Source organism: Salmo salar, chromosome 23, assembly GCF_965601325.2.
Source record: "Salmo salar chromosome 23, fSalSal1, whole genome shotgun sequence".
NCBI lineage: Eukaryota > Metazoa > Chordata > Actinopteri > Salmoniformes > Salmonidae > Salmo > Salmo salar.
Window position 1 is genome coordinate 38,950,467 of NC_138313.1, and position 18,395 is coordinate 38,968,861.

At 42.0% G+C, this 18,395-nt stretch overlaps 1 protein-coding gene across 1 annotated transcript in view; it reads right to left on the reverse strand.

Annotated features, from left to right (window-relative positions):
* Positions 1 to 18,395, reverse strand: part of grm8b (glutamate receptor, metabotropic 8b) — a 240,733-nt gene that overhangs the window by 56,772 nt on the left and 165,566 nt on the right. The window contains exons 6-7 of the mRNA XM_014170001.2: positions 18,219 to 18,356; positions 1,060 to 1,260 (exon numbers count right to left, since the gene is read on the reverse strand). Coding sequence (XP_014025476.1) covers positions 1,060 to 1,260; positions 18,219 to 18,356 — 339 coding nt within the window. The remainder of the gene's footprint in view (positions 1 to 1,059; positions 1,261 to 18,218; positions 18,357 to 18,395) is intronic.

An 18,395-nucleotide genomic window follows, 5' to 3' on the forward strand; every position in this document is an offset into this window, starting at 1 on the left:
GAGGAGAGTGGAGAGAGAAGAGCAGAGGAGGAGAGTGAGCAGAGGAGAGTGGAGAGAGAAGAGCAGAGGAGAGTGTAGAGAGAAGAGCAGAGCGGAGAGAGAAGAGCAGAGGAGGAGAGTGAAGAGAGACGAGAGAAGAGCAGAGGAGGAGAGTGAAGAGAGAAGAGCAGAGGAGGAGAGTGAAGAGAGAAGAGCAGAGGAGGACAGTGGAGAGAGAAGAGCAGAGGAGGACAGTGGAGAGAGAAGAGCAGAGTGAAGAGAGAAGAGTAGAGAAGGAGAGTGGAGAGAGAAGAGCAGAGGAGGAGAGTGAAGAGAGAAAAGCAGAGGAGGAGAGCGGAGAGAGAAGAGCAGAGGAGGGGAGTGAAGGGAGACGAGACAAGAGCAGAGGAGGAGAGTGAAGAGGGGCGGCAGGTAGCCTCGATCTAGGTTGCCTCGATCTAGGTCGCTAGATCGAATCCCCAAGCTGACGAGGTCAAACTCTGTCATTCTACCCCTGAACAAGGCAGTTAACCCACTGTTTCCCGATAGGCCGTCATTGTAAGTAAGAATTTGTTCTTAACTGACTTGCCTAGTTAAATACAGAAGAGGAGAGGGCCTTTTATTAGGAGAGGGCATTTTATTAGTGTTTTGGTTAATCATTTCACATGACCTGGATCTTACGCTTTATTTTAGTAAGCCTTTTCCAGAAATGAGAATTAGACAAACAATTAAAGCAATTGTCTGAGGATGGTGCTGGATAATTTGATGAAAAAGTAAGGTCATGTGACATGATTAACCAAAACACAGTATTGTAGAAATGAAGAGGTCAAGGCTGAGAGATGAATAAATGATCAGGTTCTTGAGAAGGAGGAATCGCAGTAATGAGTGAAGTGTCTGTAGAGGGTATAATGACAATGAAACAGAAACAAAGCAGTGAGACAGTAAGGGAAATGTAGGGGAAGGTTCCATAATAATCATATGGTGATATAAGGAGGAAGAATGACAGTTGAAAAAGTGTATGCCACATGATGATGATGAAGATGATGACAGTGATGATGATGTGTTGAAAAGGGTCCTTACCATTGAAGTTTACCGCCCTGATGAAGGTCAGTAGCTCCTTGCCGTCAATGTTGGCCATGCGTGGACACAGGCCTGGGTATCCTGAGCAGAGCTCCCGATGCATTCGGTGTAGGGCGTGGGCCATGGCATATACAGCGTCCATCACAAACTGTACCTTCCCCTCCTGTTCGTAGGTTGAGTCACGACCTACCTTCTCCAGTCCTGGACAAGAGGAGAAAAACAGCAAGATAAACGCCACTGTTCAATAGACAGTTCTGTTGTTGACTGTCAAATTCTCCAGTTTTCGGCAGTTGTACTGAGTAGGTGTGAATTGAAGAATAAGGCAGTCAATACTTAAGACTCCCATGTTCGTGATCTATTCAATATGAATATCCCTGACTTTTTCACACAGTCCTTGTATGAATGATTACATCTCACAGTTGAATATAACATGTCACAATACATACATCTCACAATATAACTGTCAACCATTTTCACTTTAGGCACATGCAGACAGCACTAGCGTTTCAAATAGCATGTTGTGTCCCACTGTATGTATGCTTGTAATTAAGAGGATGTCGGAACCACTGCAAACAAAATAATTAACCTTTTTCATTACATTGATTTCAATTGACATTCCCTACAAGCACCAGTTATGTAATGTACATGACCCACTGCAGATCATTATGTTTCAGGTCTCCACTAGTGACATTGTTATGTTTCTCAAACTTTTCTTCAGATTCCTCTGGCCACAAACAGAGAAAAGAAGTTCAAAGAAAGTGTGTGGTGAACTATCTGGTCGAGCAAGCCCTCATTCAAGGATCTTGACATCTTTGCATTAATAGGCCCTTGTACATGAAATTCAATGAAATTTGATAGCAGCTCTTGGTGTGACAGATGTGTCTGAAAGGGAGGCATTTGGCCCAGCAGGAAAGACTGATTACTTGTCTGTAGACCCAGCATGATTGGAGCATGACTTGCATAGTTCATACTCAAATTGAAAGATGCTGCTGCTCAGTAGTCACGATTGTAGGTAAGGGCCAGTATTTCATTGTCATAAGAAAACTATGTGGCATGTCAGATGTGAAGAAATATTCAAATGTACATTTGATCACGACTACCTGACAGCAAGGTGTGGGGCAGTTGTTCAGTTTACTAAACATTCTGTATCAGACAAATAGGGTTTGGACAAAGTCTATATTTTCCATAACTGGTTTGATGTGCTATAACTTAATTCTGTAGGAAACTTAGTTCTATATGAATCAGTATGCACATACTGAACTTGCACTGTCCAAGTTTGCTAATCATTAGTTTGCCTTGAGGGAATTACTTCAGAACACCTGAGTCATTAGTACTAATCTACAAGTATGAGCAATTCGAGACATCTGCAAATTACACTGGAAAATGAAAAAGTCTACATAATATATCACACTGCTGCTCTAAAGAAGGGGTCTCACATTAATAAAAAAAACGGTGAAAGATGATTATGCATTACACAAGCGGGGTTAACTTGGAACTTCATAAAACAGAATCCCCATCGTACAGCACCAGCAAAACGAACTTCATAAAACAGAATCCCCATCGTACAGCACCAGCAAAACGAACTTCATAAAACAGAATCCCCATCGTACAGCACCAGCAAAACGAACTTCATAAAACAGAATCCCCATCGTACAGCACCAGCAAAACGAACTTCATAAAACAGAATCCCCATCGTACAGCACCAGCAAAACGAACTTCATAAAACAGAATCCCCATCGTACAGCACCAGCAAAACGAACTTCATAAAACAGAATCCCCATCGTACAGCACCAGCAAAACGAACTTCATAAAACAGAATCCCCATCGTACAGCACCAGCAAAACGAACTTCATAAAACAGAATCCCCATCGTACAGCACCAGCAAAACGAACTTCATAAAACAGAATCCCCATCATACAGCACCAGCAAAACGTAAGCTTTATTCTAGGACACAGTTCACTAGACGAAGAGAAAACCTCACAGGGTGTATTTACCTCTGTGTGTTTGCTAACGACGCTAGCCGATAGTACACGGGAGATGAAATCCCTTTATCATATTGAATAATGTGCGGCAATACACAGACAACTTAATCACGGGTTCTGGCGTTTCAATTAAACATCACTTACAAGGACACATTTAATTCCCTCTCAACATGACTGACTAGTTTCTGTTCCCCATTTTCTCTCATGCACAGGGGGGCATCACTATGTTTCAAATAGATTAGAAAATTAGATAAATGACAAACTAATTACAGAGATAGTCTTGTGTGATGAGATAAATCGAGGAAAAGACCAACAACTCCAACGTCAAGGCATATACGACACGTCTGGTCTGACAAGCCTGAACATTACATGAATAGCTTATCGTTATACTCCCCATTGTTTATTGCTAACGTCAGAAATTTGTCAACGCGGCAATAATAATGATATGCTTCGAAGTCTGGCCTTGTCCTGCAAGATTTCTCTTTGTTATAGAAAACACAGACAAACTAAGCAAACAAAATTGTCGGAAATATGCCTAGCCTTCATTAGTATGCACTAATCTCAACTCAAAAGTATAGAATTCTAGTCATGTACTTCCCATTACTAGAAATGAAACTGACTGAACCCCCACCTACTCTAGGTATATAGGTCTATCTAGGATATAATTGACCAACTAGCCAGGTTGGGAAGAAACTTGAATTGATAAAACAGTGAAGCTGAGTGAGATAGCACCTAAACCTGGCAGAAGGTGGAGTTAAAGGGTTGCAGCCATGCCCAGTCTGTGGCAAATCAATCGGTGAGACAGCAGCCTACCAAACAGGCTAAATGGCTATCCAAACCAAGGTCGATAACTATAACGAGAGCTATAATGATAACTATAAAACGTCAGCGAGCATCCACACTAGAGGAAAGTTTATCGTGTATCGTTCTACAGTAGGCTACATCTGTCAATCAACTGATGAAAGCATCCTACTGCAAGCTGTATGGATCTTAAAAGGCGGTAATATAGACCATTCAGTGGTTCAGGGTGTGTTCAATGTCATAGTGACAACTGGCAATAATACTTCCATGTACAGTTGAAGTCTGAAGTTTACATGCACCTTAGCCAAAATACATTTAAACTCAGTTTTTCACAATTTCTGACATTTAATCCTAGTAAAAATGCCCTGTCTTAGGTCAGTTAGGATCACCACTTTATTTTAAGAATGTGAAATGTCAGAATAAATAGTAGAGAGAACGATTTATTTCAGCTTTTATTTCTTTCATCACATTCCGTGTTTACATACATTCAATTAGTATTTGGTAGCATTGCCTTTAAATTGTTTAACTTGGGTCAAATGTTTCGGGTAGCCTTCCACAAGCTTCCCACAATAAGTTGGGTGAATTTTGTCCCATTCCACTTGACAGAGCTGGTGTAACTGAGTCAGGTTTGAAGACCTCCTTGCTCTCACACACTTTTTCAGTTCTGCCCACACATTTTCTATAGGATTGAGGTCAGGGCTTTGCGATGGGCACTCCAATACCTTGACTTTGTTGCACTTAAGCCATAACTTTGGAAGTATGCTTGGGGTCATTGTCCATTTGGAAGACACATTTGTGACCAAGCCTTAACTTCCTGACTGATGTCTTGAGATGTTGCTTCAATATATCCACATGATTTTCCTTCCTCATGTGGCCATCTATTTTGTGAAGTGCACCAGTCCCTCCTGCAGCAAAGCACCCCCACAACGTGATGCTGCCACCCCCGTGATTCACGGTTGGGATGGTGTTCTTCAGCTTGCAAGCCTCCCCCTTTTTCCTCCAAACATAACAATGGTCATTATGACCAAACAGTTCTATTTTTGTTTCATCAGACCAGAGGACATTTCTCCAAAAAGTACTATCTTTGTCCCCGTGTGCAGTTGCAAACCGTAGTCTGGCTTTTTTATGGCGGTTTTGGAGCAGTGGCTTCTTCCTTGCTGAGTGGCCTTTCAGGTTATGTCGATATAGGACTCGTTTTACTGTGGATATAGATAATTTTGTACCTGTTTCCTCCAGCATCTTCACAAGGTCCTTTGCTGTTGTTCTTGGATTGATTTGCACTTTTCACACCAAAGTACGTTCATCTCTAGGAGACAGAACACGTCTCCTTCCTGAGCGGTATGACGGCTGCGTGGTCCCATGGTGTTTATACTTGCGTACTATTGTTTGTACAGATGAACGTGGTACCTTCAGGCATTTGGAAATTGCTCCCAAGGATGAACCAGACTTGTGGAGGTCTACCATTTTTTTTCTGAGGTCTTGGCTGATTTCTTTTTATTTCCCCATGATGTCAAGTAAAGAGGCACTGAGTTTGAAGGTAGGCCTTGAAATACATCCACAGGTACACCTCCAATTGACTCAAATTATGTCAATTAGCCCATCAGAAGCTTGTAAAGCCATGACATCATTTTCTGTAATTTTCCAAGCTGTTTAAAGGCACAGTCAACTTAGTGTATGTAAACTTCTGACCCACTGGAATTGTGATACAGTGAGTTATAAGTGAAATTATCTGTCTGTAAACAATTGTTGGAAAAAGGATCTGTGTCATGCACAAAGTAGATGTCCTAACCAACTTGCCAAAACTATAGTTTGTTAGCAAGAAATTTGTGGAGTGGTTGAAAAATGGGTTTTAATGACTCCAACCTAACTGTTTGCAAACTTGCCTTACCCTGTCTCTTGTCTGCAAACTATTGTCTAGGCTGTAAAATGTAGTCTAATTTGAATAAAAGCTCAAACATCCTGTTTTGAATGCATTTTTCATGCCGAAATAACTGCATACAGCCTAGGCTGATTATGCAACCCTTCTGATAAGTTATGGGTCTATTCTCGACAGTTTACAAGGTCCAGAAAGGTATTAACAGGACTCCCATATGCTGTATTTTGCCAGGATATATCAGCGTTAACAGATGCCATAGGAAAATATGGGCTTCTTCAGACACTGAGATGTTCTCTCTGTTATGGATCATCTGTCTCCCAAGTCATCCTATAATTAATATGGCTGCCATTATTCTCACATGCCCAGTTATTTAGGAAAACTCCCCTCCTCTCCCCTCCAAGAGGCTTTTCCTCGCGTACCTAGAACCTAGAACACTTCAATCGAACTAGTTTTTGATTGGTTGTTGACGTCGTATTGTTGGGGGGAAAGGGAAAAGGTTGCTCTGAAAGTGATCCCAACGATAGCTTCCGTTATCATTCTCCACGTAGTGTGGACGCTGCTGTTCACTTGAATAGAACTACTTTTATTTTTGTAGTGTTCTAGCTATCGTTATAATTATTGTCCTTGTTGTGGATGGCCCTTAAGGCAGTGTTCAGCTTTTACTCAAAGTAATGTCTTCATTTTTACTGATTAAGGTTGATGAGCTGTTGAGGTTACAGTCATTATGAGTGAGCAGAGCAGCCACTGTTAGTAAGCACACAGACTATAATTAAAAAAACGTTTGTTGTGAGAAATGGAAAACTATTAAGCATAAAGCGGGGGCCTACACCTCAACTGGCCTCTCTATCTAATGCAAAATGACAAAGTTGTCCTGAAACAATGTAATCAAGATAACACATCACTGCTCATCACTGAGCATTGTCACTGGGTTGTGGAGCAACTTTTAAGATGACGTGAAGTTCACGGTCATTCACTTTCAAAATAAATCTATATTCTTATCTGGTCAGGATGTACTGGTAGCTACTACACGCGAGGCAACAAATTGTTGCATGAAATAGATTTTTCAGTTGTTATTCTCTGGGTCAGAATGGAGAATGTGTCCTTTGGATTATTTGACTGAGGAACGAGGAGTGTAATATGATCTACTAATAATGGACATACAAATTTGGCCTAATCATTGAGAGAGGGGTCCAATTACAGAGCAGCCCATATGGCATGCCTGAATGACACGGTTAAGTTCTGATAAATCATTCCGTTCACAGGGGCTATGCTAATGACTTTCTGTTTTCCCTCATTAAGAAATGTAATATTTAGAAAGGCTTTAAACTAACAAATGTGCAATTACACGCTGGCCTAGACACTTTCGCTGCCACGCACGTGTCTATTTGACATGTGTCTATTTGACATGTGTCTGTTTGACATGTGTCTACTTGACATGTGTCTATTTGACATGTCTGTTTGACATGTGTCTATTTGACATGTGTCTGTTTGACATGTGTCTACTTGACATGTGTCTATTTGACATGTGTCTACTTGACATGTGTCTACTTGACATGTCTACTTGACATGTCTACTTGACATGTGTCTATTTGACATGTATCTATTTGACATGTGTCTATTTGACATGTGTCTATTTGAATTACAGCAGCCAACTACGACAGCTGAGAAGGAAGATGAGAGTTGTTTGGGATTTTCCTTTTTGTGTCTGCATAGCTAATTTATACATTTCCAATTAACAATATATGCAAATCAGGCAGGGTATTTGCATATCCAGGTCAGATCACCCATTTTTTGGCAAGGAGGAAGTAGCCCTAAGGAATTTGGCAGGACACTGGCATGACACTAAGCTTCTGTCCCCTAATAAAAATCCTCAAACTAAGTTATTTTCTGCTCATACCTGGGTTCATTGTTTTTATGACTGCATTCTGTCCAAGATGTTGGGGCTAGATCAGAGATGTCCACTGCAGACGATCCATTTCCTACAACTGACCGTCTTACTTTACTGAGAGCCTATACAAGACCTTTAAAACATGTCAATGCAAGGGTATCCATTCCAAAGCCTTAAAATCCCTATCATTCTGTCCAATCCACCGAATGTAGACTGTTAATATCCAGTATAAGGCAGGCCGACCAGGACTATCTCCTCTAAGATATTGACATGTGGCAGAACCTCTAAACATCACTACAGCTCCTACGCTCTTCACTATTATAAACTATTTTGCTCCTGCTTCGCCATCACTTTCAAAGGAGAATGTCAAAGCGGGCCTTTGATACTAATGGCAACCTTGGGAAGATGTTTGGAAGAAGATAACACAGCCATTTAAGACTTTGAAGAAAACCCTGAACAAAAAAGTGTCCTTTCCAAAAAGTGCTGTGCTCTTACCCTCCATCTCCAGCCCCCAAACGATGGCGACTCCTCCCCTGACTTCCAGTCTGCTTTCAAATCAAGAAGCCAGGGCATTAGAGAGGGAAGAGTTTTGTCAAGATCGCGTTTGATCGGGATATGTTTGGAATCAAGCACATGAGAGTGCAAAAGATGTCTCATCAAATGGGCAGGATGAAACGGATGCCAAGATTAAGCTTTCATGTGACTCCAAACCTCTTTCAGGGAATTTGTAAAGTATTATGTACCTTTGAATCTTTGAAGGGGAATTGAACAGTAGCAACCGTTTTGAAAAGAGGAGACAAATGGGTTACTTTGCTCAGCTGAGGTAAAGTGCAAGAAAGCAGAAGTCTGTAATCAAATATTTATAATCTAAGTCGAATTGACATCAGCCTGCTCTCTTTGTCTTAAGGCAGTCTGCACTGATTCAGCTCCGTACTGTAGGTTGAACCTCGTACCAGTCTTGTTCATGGTTAGTTTTCTATTCTTACTCCTATTGGTTAAAATACAAAATGAGAGTGTGTAAGTATACTGCAAAAAGTAACTCGTACTTTTGGGGGAAATTAAGAAGTGGTTGTGCCTTGAACATTGAAAGCTCAAATGTGTCTGTTGCATAATAGGGAAAGTGAAACTGAAAGATGTGATACAGCTGTGGCCGAAAACAAGGTAAAATACTCCATGGCATTGTTGTCATGACAATCGTGTTGGACACCTGTTACTGTAAATAGTAAGCCTACCTCTATTTATGGCAATATTTCATTGTTTATTTTGACTACGTGCTCATTACTAGCCAGGGGAAAAGATTCTGACATTCACAGTAGGGACAAAGTTGGGGAGGAGGAAAACGACTATCTTCAGTAATTGCATTGATTTGCTCATTCACTTTCATTTGCTTGGGTGGGTGGTAGGAGGGTATAATTAAGTTATTGGATTGCTTTAAAAAAGGGACGCACTTATCTGGTGGGAAATTAGGTGCTTAGAGGTACAGACTGTAAACATGTCTACAGCTCAACAGAGTCACACTGACAGTATCACCTCGGGCGAACAAATGGCATGATGGAATGCAGACACTGTGCCCTCTGACCTCGGGTCGTTGTGTCTAAAATATTTAATTATCTTAATTAATTACAATTAATGACTGTGGCCCTTCAAGACCACCCCCATAGAGCCATAAAGCCTGTTCTAATTTTTCCTCAAGTGATCCATTCTCTCTCTCTCTCTCTCTCTCTCTCTATCTCTCTCAACATGGATTTACATGAGTAAAATATGTTCTTGAGTAGCCAAGGAAGTGATAGAAGGGAAGAAGTCTATTCGAGCAACAGCAAGGGATGAAAAACTAGACTGAATGACACTGAAGAGGTACAGTGACAAAAAAGAACAGGAACATGTACCTGTGCTAAAGCCTATGGGAGGCTATGGGAGGCTATGGGAGGCTATGGGAGGCTATGGGAGGCTATGGGAGAGGCACACAAGGTTTTATCTGATGACATGGAGTCTGAGCTTGACAAACATTTCAAGAATCTCGCAGACTAGTTTCTTGGGCTTAGTAGCCTGTAGAGAAATTTCCACGAACTGGCACAGTGAAACAACATCCCTGTCCCAGACAACTGGTCAAGAAATAGAAGGGTAACACCCAAACCAGACTGGCCACGTTGTGTGAGTACGCATTGCAAAGGCTACCAAGCACAGACTAGTAACATAATAACACTTTAAATATGCTATTCTGTTCTTTTGAAATACAATTTATTTCTTAAGACCTGCTTTAAAATAATAATACATTTCTTTGTGATGGTGTATGACACTTGAATTGTGGTGTTATGTGGTTTTTTATTTTTACAATCAAAAGCCTACAGTAACATAAACAAATGAAAATGCTTTTTTTCGTATTCTAATATTACCTAAGATCTTCAGAAACACAACAAAAGGATTATTTTTGCAATAGCATATGTATTTATTGGACTACTAGAATGCATTGGTTCAGAACTGCATTACTCGATGCCCAGCTTTTCTAGTGTTAATGGTCGGAGGAGAGAAATCCACAATTTTGTATGATTCCAGGTCAAAATAAAAAAAGGGACCATATGCATTTCAGGTAAAATAACAACCCAATATTAATATCCCAGGTCAAATTAGCTAGCAACAGCAAGATATCTAAATGTCCATGAATGTTTCATGTGTGTTTCGACCTTGCCCCCAAATTAATATAGTTGGTTCACAGTTAGTTTTGATATTTTATCCTGCGTCTACTGTGGATGGACAAAATCAACATGCGTGCAGTGGCGCACAGGGATGCTCGCGCGTGGCCGGTGTAGTCAGCATGTGAGTGATATTGAGCATAGAGATCTATATCTGAATGTAGGCATACATTTAAGATATACAATATACCACACCCCCATTACATGAATTAAACTTTGACCTTGAGGCACCATCACCCACTGTCACAGGACACCATCACCCACTTACCCCAAGGCTGCTCACCTTACCCTGTCCCTACGCTCAACTTACCCCAAACCCGAGGTCATTTGTGCCAAGTTATGTTTTTAAAACGGTTATGTTGTCCAGAGATACACAACATCCTGAAATATATGTATATATCTTTGTTAGAAAGAATACTATACTTCCCTTGACGTACTGGTGATGAATGTAAAAAAGGGCTCAATATACCCCACTTTCCCCCACCATAAATACTATATTGAATAGACTATAAATAACTAATAAAAGCTTCTCATCTAAACCATATTCCACATAGCATATTCCACACACTTGATTAATGCAATGATTGACAAATGTGTGGATACTTGAAAAGCATTTCATTTACAATTTGGCTAACAGAGCAAAAATTCTGTCTACTGGTATTAAGGTAATTCTTGCAGGGACATGTGGTGTGGGAGAGCAATTGTCTTTACACTATACCACTCTGGAGGTAGTTAAAGAGAGATTTGCATCTAGATCTGTCTCTTTACACTACACAAGTATCTTTCCTGGACCTAATTTGTGTCATCAAAGTAGTGCAGTGTAAAAAGGCCAAAAGAAAAGGAAATCAATAGGACCTAAAAGGTTTACCCCTAACTTGCTGTGATTTATAGACCAAATGGGGTGTTTACCCCTAACTTACTGTGATTTATAGACCAAATGGGGTGGTCATCCCTAACTTGCTGTGATTTATAGACCAAATGGGGTGTTTACCCCTAACTTACTGTGATTTATAGACCAAATGGGGTGTTTACCCCTAACTTACTGTGATTTATAGACCAAATGGGGTGGTCACCCCTAACTTACTGTGATTTATAGACCAAATGGGGTGTTTACGCCTAACTTACTGTGATTTATAGACCAAATGGGGTGTTTACCCCTAACTTACTGTGATTCATAGACCAAATGGGGTGTTTACCCCTAACTTACTGTGATTTATAGACCAAATGGGGTGGTCACCCCTAACTTACTGTGATTTATAGACCAAATGGGGTGTTTACCCCTAACTTACTGTGATTCATAGACCAAATGGAGTATTTACCCCTAACTTACTGTGATTCATAGACCAAATGGGGTGTTTACCCCTAACTTACTGTGATGTATAGACCAAATGGGGCATTTACCCCTAACTTACTGTGATTTATAGACCATTGTTACTTTACAACCTTATTCTAAAATTGATTAAATAATTCCCCCCCCTCATCAATCTACAGACAATAACCCTATACAATATTACATTTACATAAGGATTCAGACCCTTTAGTCAGTACTTTGTTGAAGCACCTTTGGCAGCGATTGCAGCCTCGAGTCTTCTTGGGTATGACGTTACAAGCTTGGCACACCTGTATTTGTGGAGTTTCTCCAATTCTTCTCTGCAGATCCTCTCAAGCTCTGTCAAGTTGGATGGGGAGCGTCGCTTCACAGGTATTATCAGGTCTCTCCATAGATGTTTGATTGGGTTCAAGTCCAGGCTCTGGCTGGGCCACTCAAAGACATTTAGAGACTTGTCCCGAAGCCACTCCTGCGTTGTCTTGGCTGTGTGCTTAGGGTCGTTGTCTGTTGGAAGGTGAAACTTCACCCCAGTATGAGGTATTCAAGGATCTTTGCTCTGTTTATCTTTCCCTCCGTGCCATTGAAAAACATCCGTCTGGCCACTCAACCATAAAGGCCTGATTGGTGGAGTGATTCAGAGATGGTTGTCCTTCTGGAATGTTCGTCCATCCCCACAGATGAACTCTGGAGCTCTGTCAGAGATTGACCATCGGATTCTTGGTCGCTTCCCTGACCAAGGCCCTTCTACCCCGATTGCTCAGTTTGGCCCGGCGGCCAGCTCTAGGAAGAGTCTTGGTGGTTCCAATCTTCTTCCATTTAAGAATGATGGAGGCCACTGTGTTCTTGGGGACCTTCAATGCTGCAGACAATTTTTGGTACCCTTCCCCAGATCTGTGCTTCGACACAGTTCTGTCTCGGAGCTCTACAGACAATTCCTTCGACCTCATGGCTTGGTTTTTGTTCGGACATGCACTGAAAAACTGTGGGACCTTATATAGACAGGTGTTTGCCTTTCCAAATCATGTCCAATCAATTGAATTTACCACAGGTGGACTCCAAACAAGTTGTAGAAACATATCAAGGATCATCAATGGAAACAGGAAGCACCTGTTCAATTTTGAGTTTCAGAAAAAGTGTCTGAATACTTATGTAAATAATTGATTTCTGTTTTTTCTTTTTAACACATTGACTAACATTTCTAAAAATGTCACATCCTGACCAGTAAAGGGGTTATTTGTTATTTGAGTTTGGTCAGGACGTGGCAGGGGTATTTGTTTTATATGGTTCGGGGTGGTTGTGTATGTAGAGGGGTGTTAGATTTATGTATTCCGGGGTTTTTGGTTATTGTTCTATGTTAGTTTATTTCTATGTTCTGTCTAGTCGTTTGTATTTCTATGTTTTGCTAATTGGTGTTGGGGCCTTCAGTTGGAGGCAGCTGTCTGCCATTGCCTCTGATTGAAGGTCCTATAATTAGGAGTATGTTTGTTTTGGGGTTTGTGGGAGATTGTTTCTTGTATTGCTGTGTGTTGCCTACAAGACTGTTTTGTCGTCTGTTTATCGTTTTTCGTGTTTGTTTTGGATTTATAAAAATGAGCATTCACGTACCCGCTGCGCCTTGGTCCATCTATTACGACGACCGTGACAAAAAAACTGTTTTCGCTTTGTCATTATGGGGTATTGTGTGTAGATTGATGAGGATTTTTTTTTATTTAATACATTTTAGAAGAAGGCTGTAACTAAATGTGGGAAAAGGGGTCTGAATACTTTCCGAATGCACTCGATGCGAATTCATTTTTGATTCCCTCTCCTCCACTACAAAAGATAAGTGCCCACAGAGTATTCAATGTCATCATCACTGCAAGATACTGTCAAACTGAGTAAAAGAGGTACTAAATTATGAGCAACAGCAATTACCATCTAACAGTGCACTTAACATACCTGACCTACTTGACAGCACACACACACACACACACACACACACACACACACACTTTCACGGAACAAAACAACTTATTTTTGCCTGAAGTGACCCATTAGTTCTGCATTATATCACATTGCAGCGGATTGTATACCACCTTTTAGAGCATAAGTGTGTGTTGATTCCGAAAGTCCTTTGTTGTGACTCTTCTCATTTCCCACTGGAGAACAGCTCTTTTACAGGGACTTCTATGGCTTCTGTTCTGTATTTGTTGCCTCGAGGCAGGAGAAACTATACAGCTGTTACACAAGTGCTATTAAGTGTGTGTTCGTGACTGCACATTCTGCCCCAGGGTATCTGTTTCTCTGGCGTTTCCCGGTGGCCAATAGAAGTTGGCTGGAAGTGGGTGGCGGCTAGGCGGGTGGCCCAACATAATAGTGTAGGGAAAACACTCCATGGTTAACTGCATAAGAAGCAAGTAGGTACATCTGTGGTTGTGTAATGGCACTTTACACTACAGTATGGTTAAACTTTGAAGCTCATTTATGCTTGATCCGGCATTGCAGTCCGGAAGCTCCATACAGAGGGTGGGATGCAATTGCGGAGCCTCCGGAGGCTTGCGGAGGCCAAATCAACTCCCAAATTTTGCAACAATGCGGAGGGCTCTGTAGAGCTCCACAATGACACGATTGGTTGACGGTAGGTGGAGGTGGGAGGTCCTGTATAAACACAAACTCACTTCCTTGACAACTTCCTTCATAACAGCTCTGTTCTGCTCTGCGCAGCGCAAGAAGTATGAATGCTCTGACTTCTGTGGAGGCCGCGTCGCAGTAAATGCTGTACGACCACTGCAGACACAATTTGGCTTTAAGCCTCACATAGGATTTAATGACAAAAGAGAGCAAAGCAGTAACGCAATGCTAAATTAAACATCATTGACATTTCACAGGATATCTGATGTTTATGCCTGAGAGAACTGGTGCTTATATTTCACTGTTTCCTGTCTGCTCCGACTGTATGTAGTATGTGGTGACACACAGGTCTGCACACACGCATACTAACATTTTCTTGTATTACATAGACAATCCAACAAACATAAATAATAAAATAACATTTTATTGGTCATATTCTGTACAGTGTTTAGCAGATGTTATTGCGGCTGTAGCAAAATGCTTGTAAAAAATAATTGAAAATAATAAACAATTCTGGGCTAATAATATAAGAAATAATACATTAAAAAAAATACTGCAACGTTTCCTAAGAGTTAGAAGCACAGCAGCCCTCTCTGTCGGAGCCATTACACATACTTACACATACTTACGACACAAATCCAACACAACACATCACTGAGTAACTGCCTCCTTATTTTCAAGCAGGGTGGTGGCTGCATCATGGTATCGGTATGCTTGACATCGGCAAAGACTGGGGAGTTTTTCAGGATGAAAAGAAAAGGGATGTAGCTAAGCAAAGGCAAGAAAAACACCTGATACTGAGAGTGGAATTCATCTTTCAGCAGCACAATAACCGACAACACAAAGACAAATGTACACTGGAGTTGCTTACCCAGAAGACAGTGAATGTTCCTGAGTGGCCAAGTTACAGTTTTGACTTAAATCTGCCTGAAAATCTATTCCAAGACCTGAAAATGTCTGTCTATCCATGATCCCCAACACCTTTTTTTTATATTATTTTTTATTTCACCTTTATTTAACTAGGCAAGTCAGTTAAGAACAAATCCTTATTTACAATGATGGCCTACCCCAGCCACACCCTCCCCAAACCCGGACGACGCTGGGCCAATTGTGCACCGCCCTATGGTGCTCCCGATCACGGCCAGTTGTGATACAGCCCAGGATCGAACCCGGGTCTGCAGTGATGCCGCTAGCACTGCAATGCAGTGCCTTAGACAGCTGCGTCACTCCGTCCCCACCTTGAAAAGAATAATGCACAATCCAGGTGTGCAAAACTCTTAGAGACTTACTCAAGAAGACTCACAGCTGTTATCGCTGCCAAAGGTGTTTCTAACATGTATTTACTCAGGGAGTTGAATGCTTATCTAATCAAGGAATATTACTGTTTTATTTTTCATTCATCTAAAAAAATTCTAAATATCTACCATTACAGAGTATTTTGTGAAAATCATTGACAAACAATGATAATTAAATCCATTTGAATCCCATTTTGTAACACAATAAAATGTGAAGAAATCTAAGGGTAGACTCTCTATAGACCCTGTATATGTCCACAAACACCTGGTTTTAATCACATGAACATGACATGCATTCTCTAGTATGTCAGCACTTCTTTTCTTTGTAGGTTTAAAAGAGGGATGGGGTATTGTGTGATATTGCAATGGCCATAAACCAAAAAAGAAGTACATACACACACACAGGTGGACGATGACCAGAGGTAGTGCTGATTCAGCCGTTTGTCTTGTTGTATGATTACTCTGCTCCAGATCAAAGATGCAGCTCCTCTCCTCACCAAAACTCAATCACCAGTTGCTAATAAAATCAATTGAAGCTGCTACCCTCACTCTCGCACATGGGAAAGAATAGAGCAAAAAAGCCTGGAGTGCTTCTGACAGGGGTAAACGGCTTTCAGACCGTCTACCTTGCTCAGGCAAAATGACATGAGCTTCATAATGGAGGGGGATACTGTACGATACAGGGGATATTTTTGGAAAGCTGAGATGGTTGTTTTTTTGTTCTTCTTCTCGGCCCTGCTGCTGCCTGGCTACTCTCACCTTGCATTTCCCAAATCCTGTTTGGTGTGTCTGACATGTTCCAAAGGATTTGTCCCAAAGTGCCTGTGCTCCAGAAAACTCCTCAAAATCATCAAGGATTACATTTTTTCGCCCCCACACAGTGGGGACATTGTAGTCAGCACAATGCAGCTCTGAGCAGACAAGCGCTGTACGTGCTAAGCTATGTGATGTGGAATTCACTTTGGAACAACCCTCGGGCTGATCTGGCTGTCTCCCTCAGTCGGCTTAAGTGCGACGACTTTTTATAATTTCCCTCCACACCAAAGTTAGTGTGTGATGCTTTCGCTGGATCACTACGTATCTGCTTTGTTAGGTGACAGAATGTGCTGCGTTTTTTGTCACGCTGTCATGATTTGATGCCTCCCCTTTAAAAAATCAGATAATAATCAGTCAATCTGGCTGTGTGTTGTTGAATCTATCGGCACTGGAGCGTTGTGTGCATCCTACTGCAGATAAAGAGTAGAGAGAGAGAGCGAGAGAGAGAGAGGGAGGGAGGGAGGGAGGGAGAGTGAGAGAGGGAGAGGGAGAGAGGGAGGGGAGAGGGAAAGAGGGAGGGAGAGAGAGAGAGAGAGGGAGGGAGAGAGAGAGAGAGGGGGAGGGAGGGAGGGGGGAGAGAGAAGGAGAGAGAGAGGGAGAGACGGAGAGAGAGAGAGAGAGAGAGGGAGGGAGAGAGAGAGAGGGGGAGGGAGGGAGGGGGGAGAGAGAAGGAGAGAGAGAGGGAGAGACGGAGAGAGAGAGGGAGAGAAGGAGGGAGAGAGAGAAAGATAGGTAGGGATGAGACAAAGGAGCGACGCACGGAGACGACAGCACCATAATTATTCTCATTACTTCAAGTCACCGTGTCAGAACAATAAGCGTTGTCTGGGATACGGGCTAGGGACAGCCGTCTGTCTCAGCATACCCCCCGACACAAACAGAGTTTTTGGGGCGAGAAAAATCTCAAAGGCTGCATTAATACACTCACATCCAACATACAAAACCAAATGCACACACTTACTAAAAAACAATTGCACAGGCGCATGAACAGCGTTTTATGACTGAAAATGTTATTATTACAAATGATCATGCATTCAACACAACGTACATAAAGTCTTCCTACACACACGCGTGCGCACACACACACACACACACACACACACACACACACACACACACACACACACACACACACACACACACACACACACAGAGCGTGTGGATCCTTTGTCTCCAGATGTCTTCAACACAAACACATGACATCCACATCTTCTGTCATACAGCATGTCTGTAATATGGTTGTTTCTGCTTCAGGCACTTACATCAGAAGAGTGACACATACGGTTTCCCATTTCAAACTACAGCACACCCTTTCCCCACATATTCCCCTAGATACTGAATGTGGCGTTCCAGTGGGATGAAATGACATTGCTATAACTGGAGGTATGAGTCAGCCTAGACTTGGTGCAGGGGGGCTGAGATAATCAAAGTAAATTGTAATAGGTCATAGGACCATTAACCTTAATAATCCATACTGTACGCACGTAACAGAATCAGCAACTGCAGAATTCACAACAGCACAACACTCCCTCCACCTCCCACCAACATCCATCACCTCTTGCCTATCAAAAGCATGGCATTGATTGGCTGGGGGGGGGGCGAGGTAATCCACACTAGCAGGGTTAGGGTCTGTGGAGAATAAGGATGCAGATACTCCACAGCAGCAGACTCTCTGGCTGCCTGAGGGCATGTCCTCTTGTGTACCTCGTCCCCAGACAATGACATTCCCACTTGTGTGGAAATGGCAGCCAAGGTTAGGGTTGTTTCCGTTACCACAGTTGAACAAGTATTTTCAGTGAACACTTTTCTAGTTATGCCCTCCTCCCCCCAAACACCCACAGTCCCAGTACATAAGATAGAACATGCTGTACCTGTGCATTTCTTGGGGCTCCCAGGTCGCTTGCCATGCATCCCTAACTTGCACACAAAGTTTTCTTCCCAGAATTCAGCGAACCACACGTTCCTCCTGTTGTTGGAGAGGGAACGGCTCCGGAAGTAACGGTCGAAGGCTGGGATAAGGACAATATAAACGTATTTCACCTTCAGGT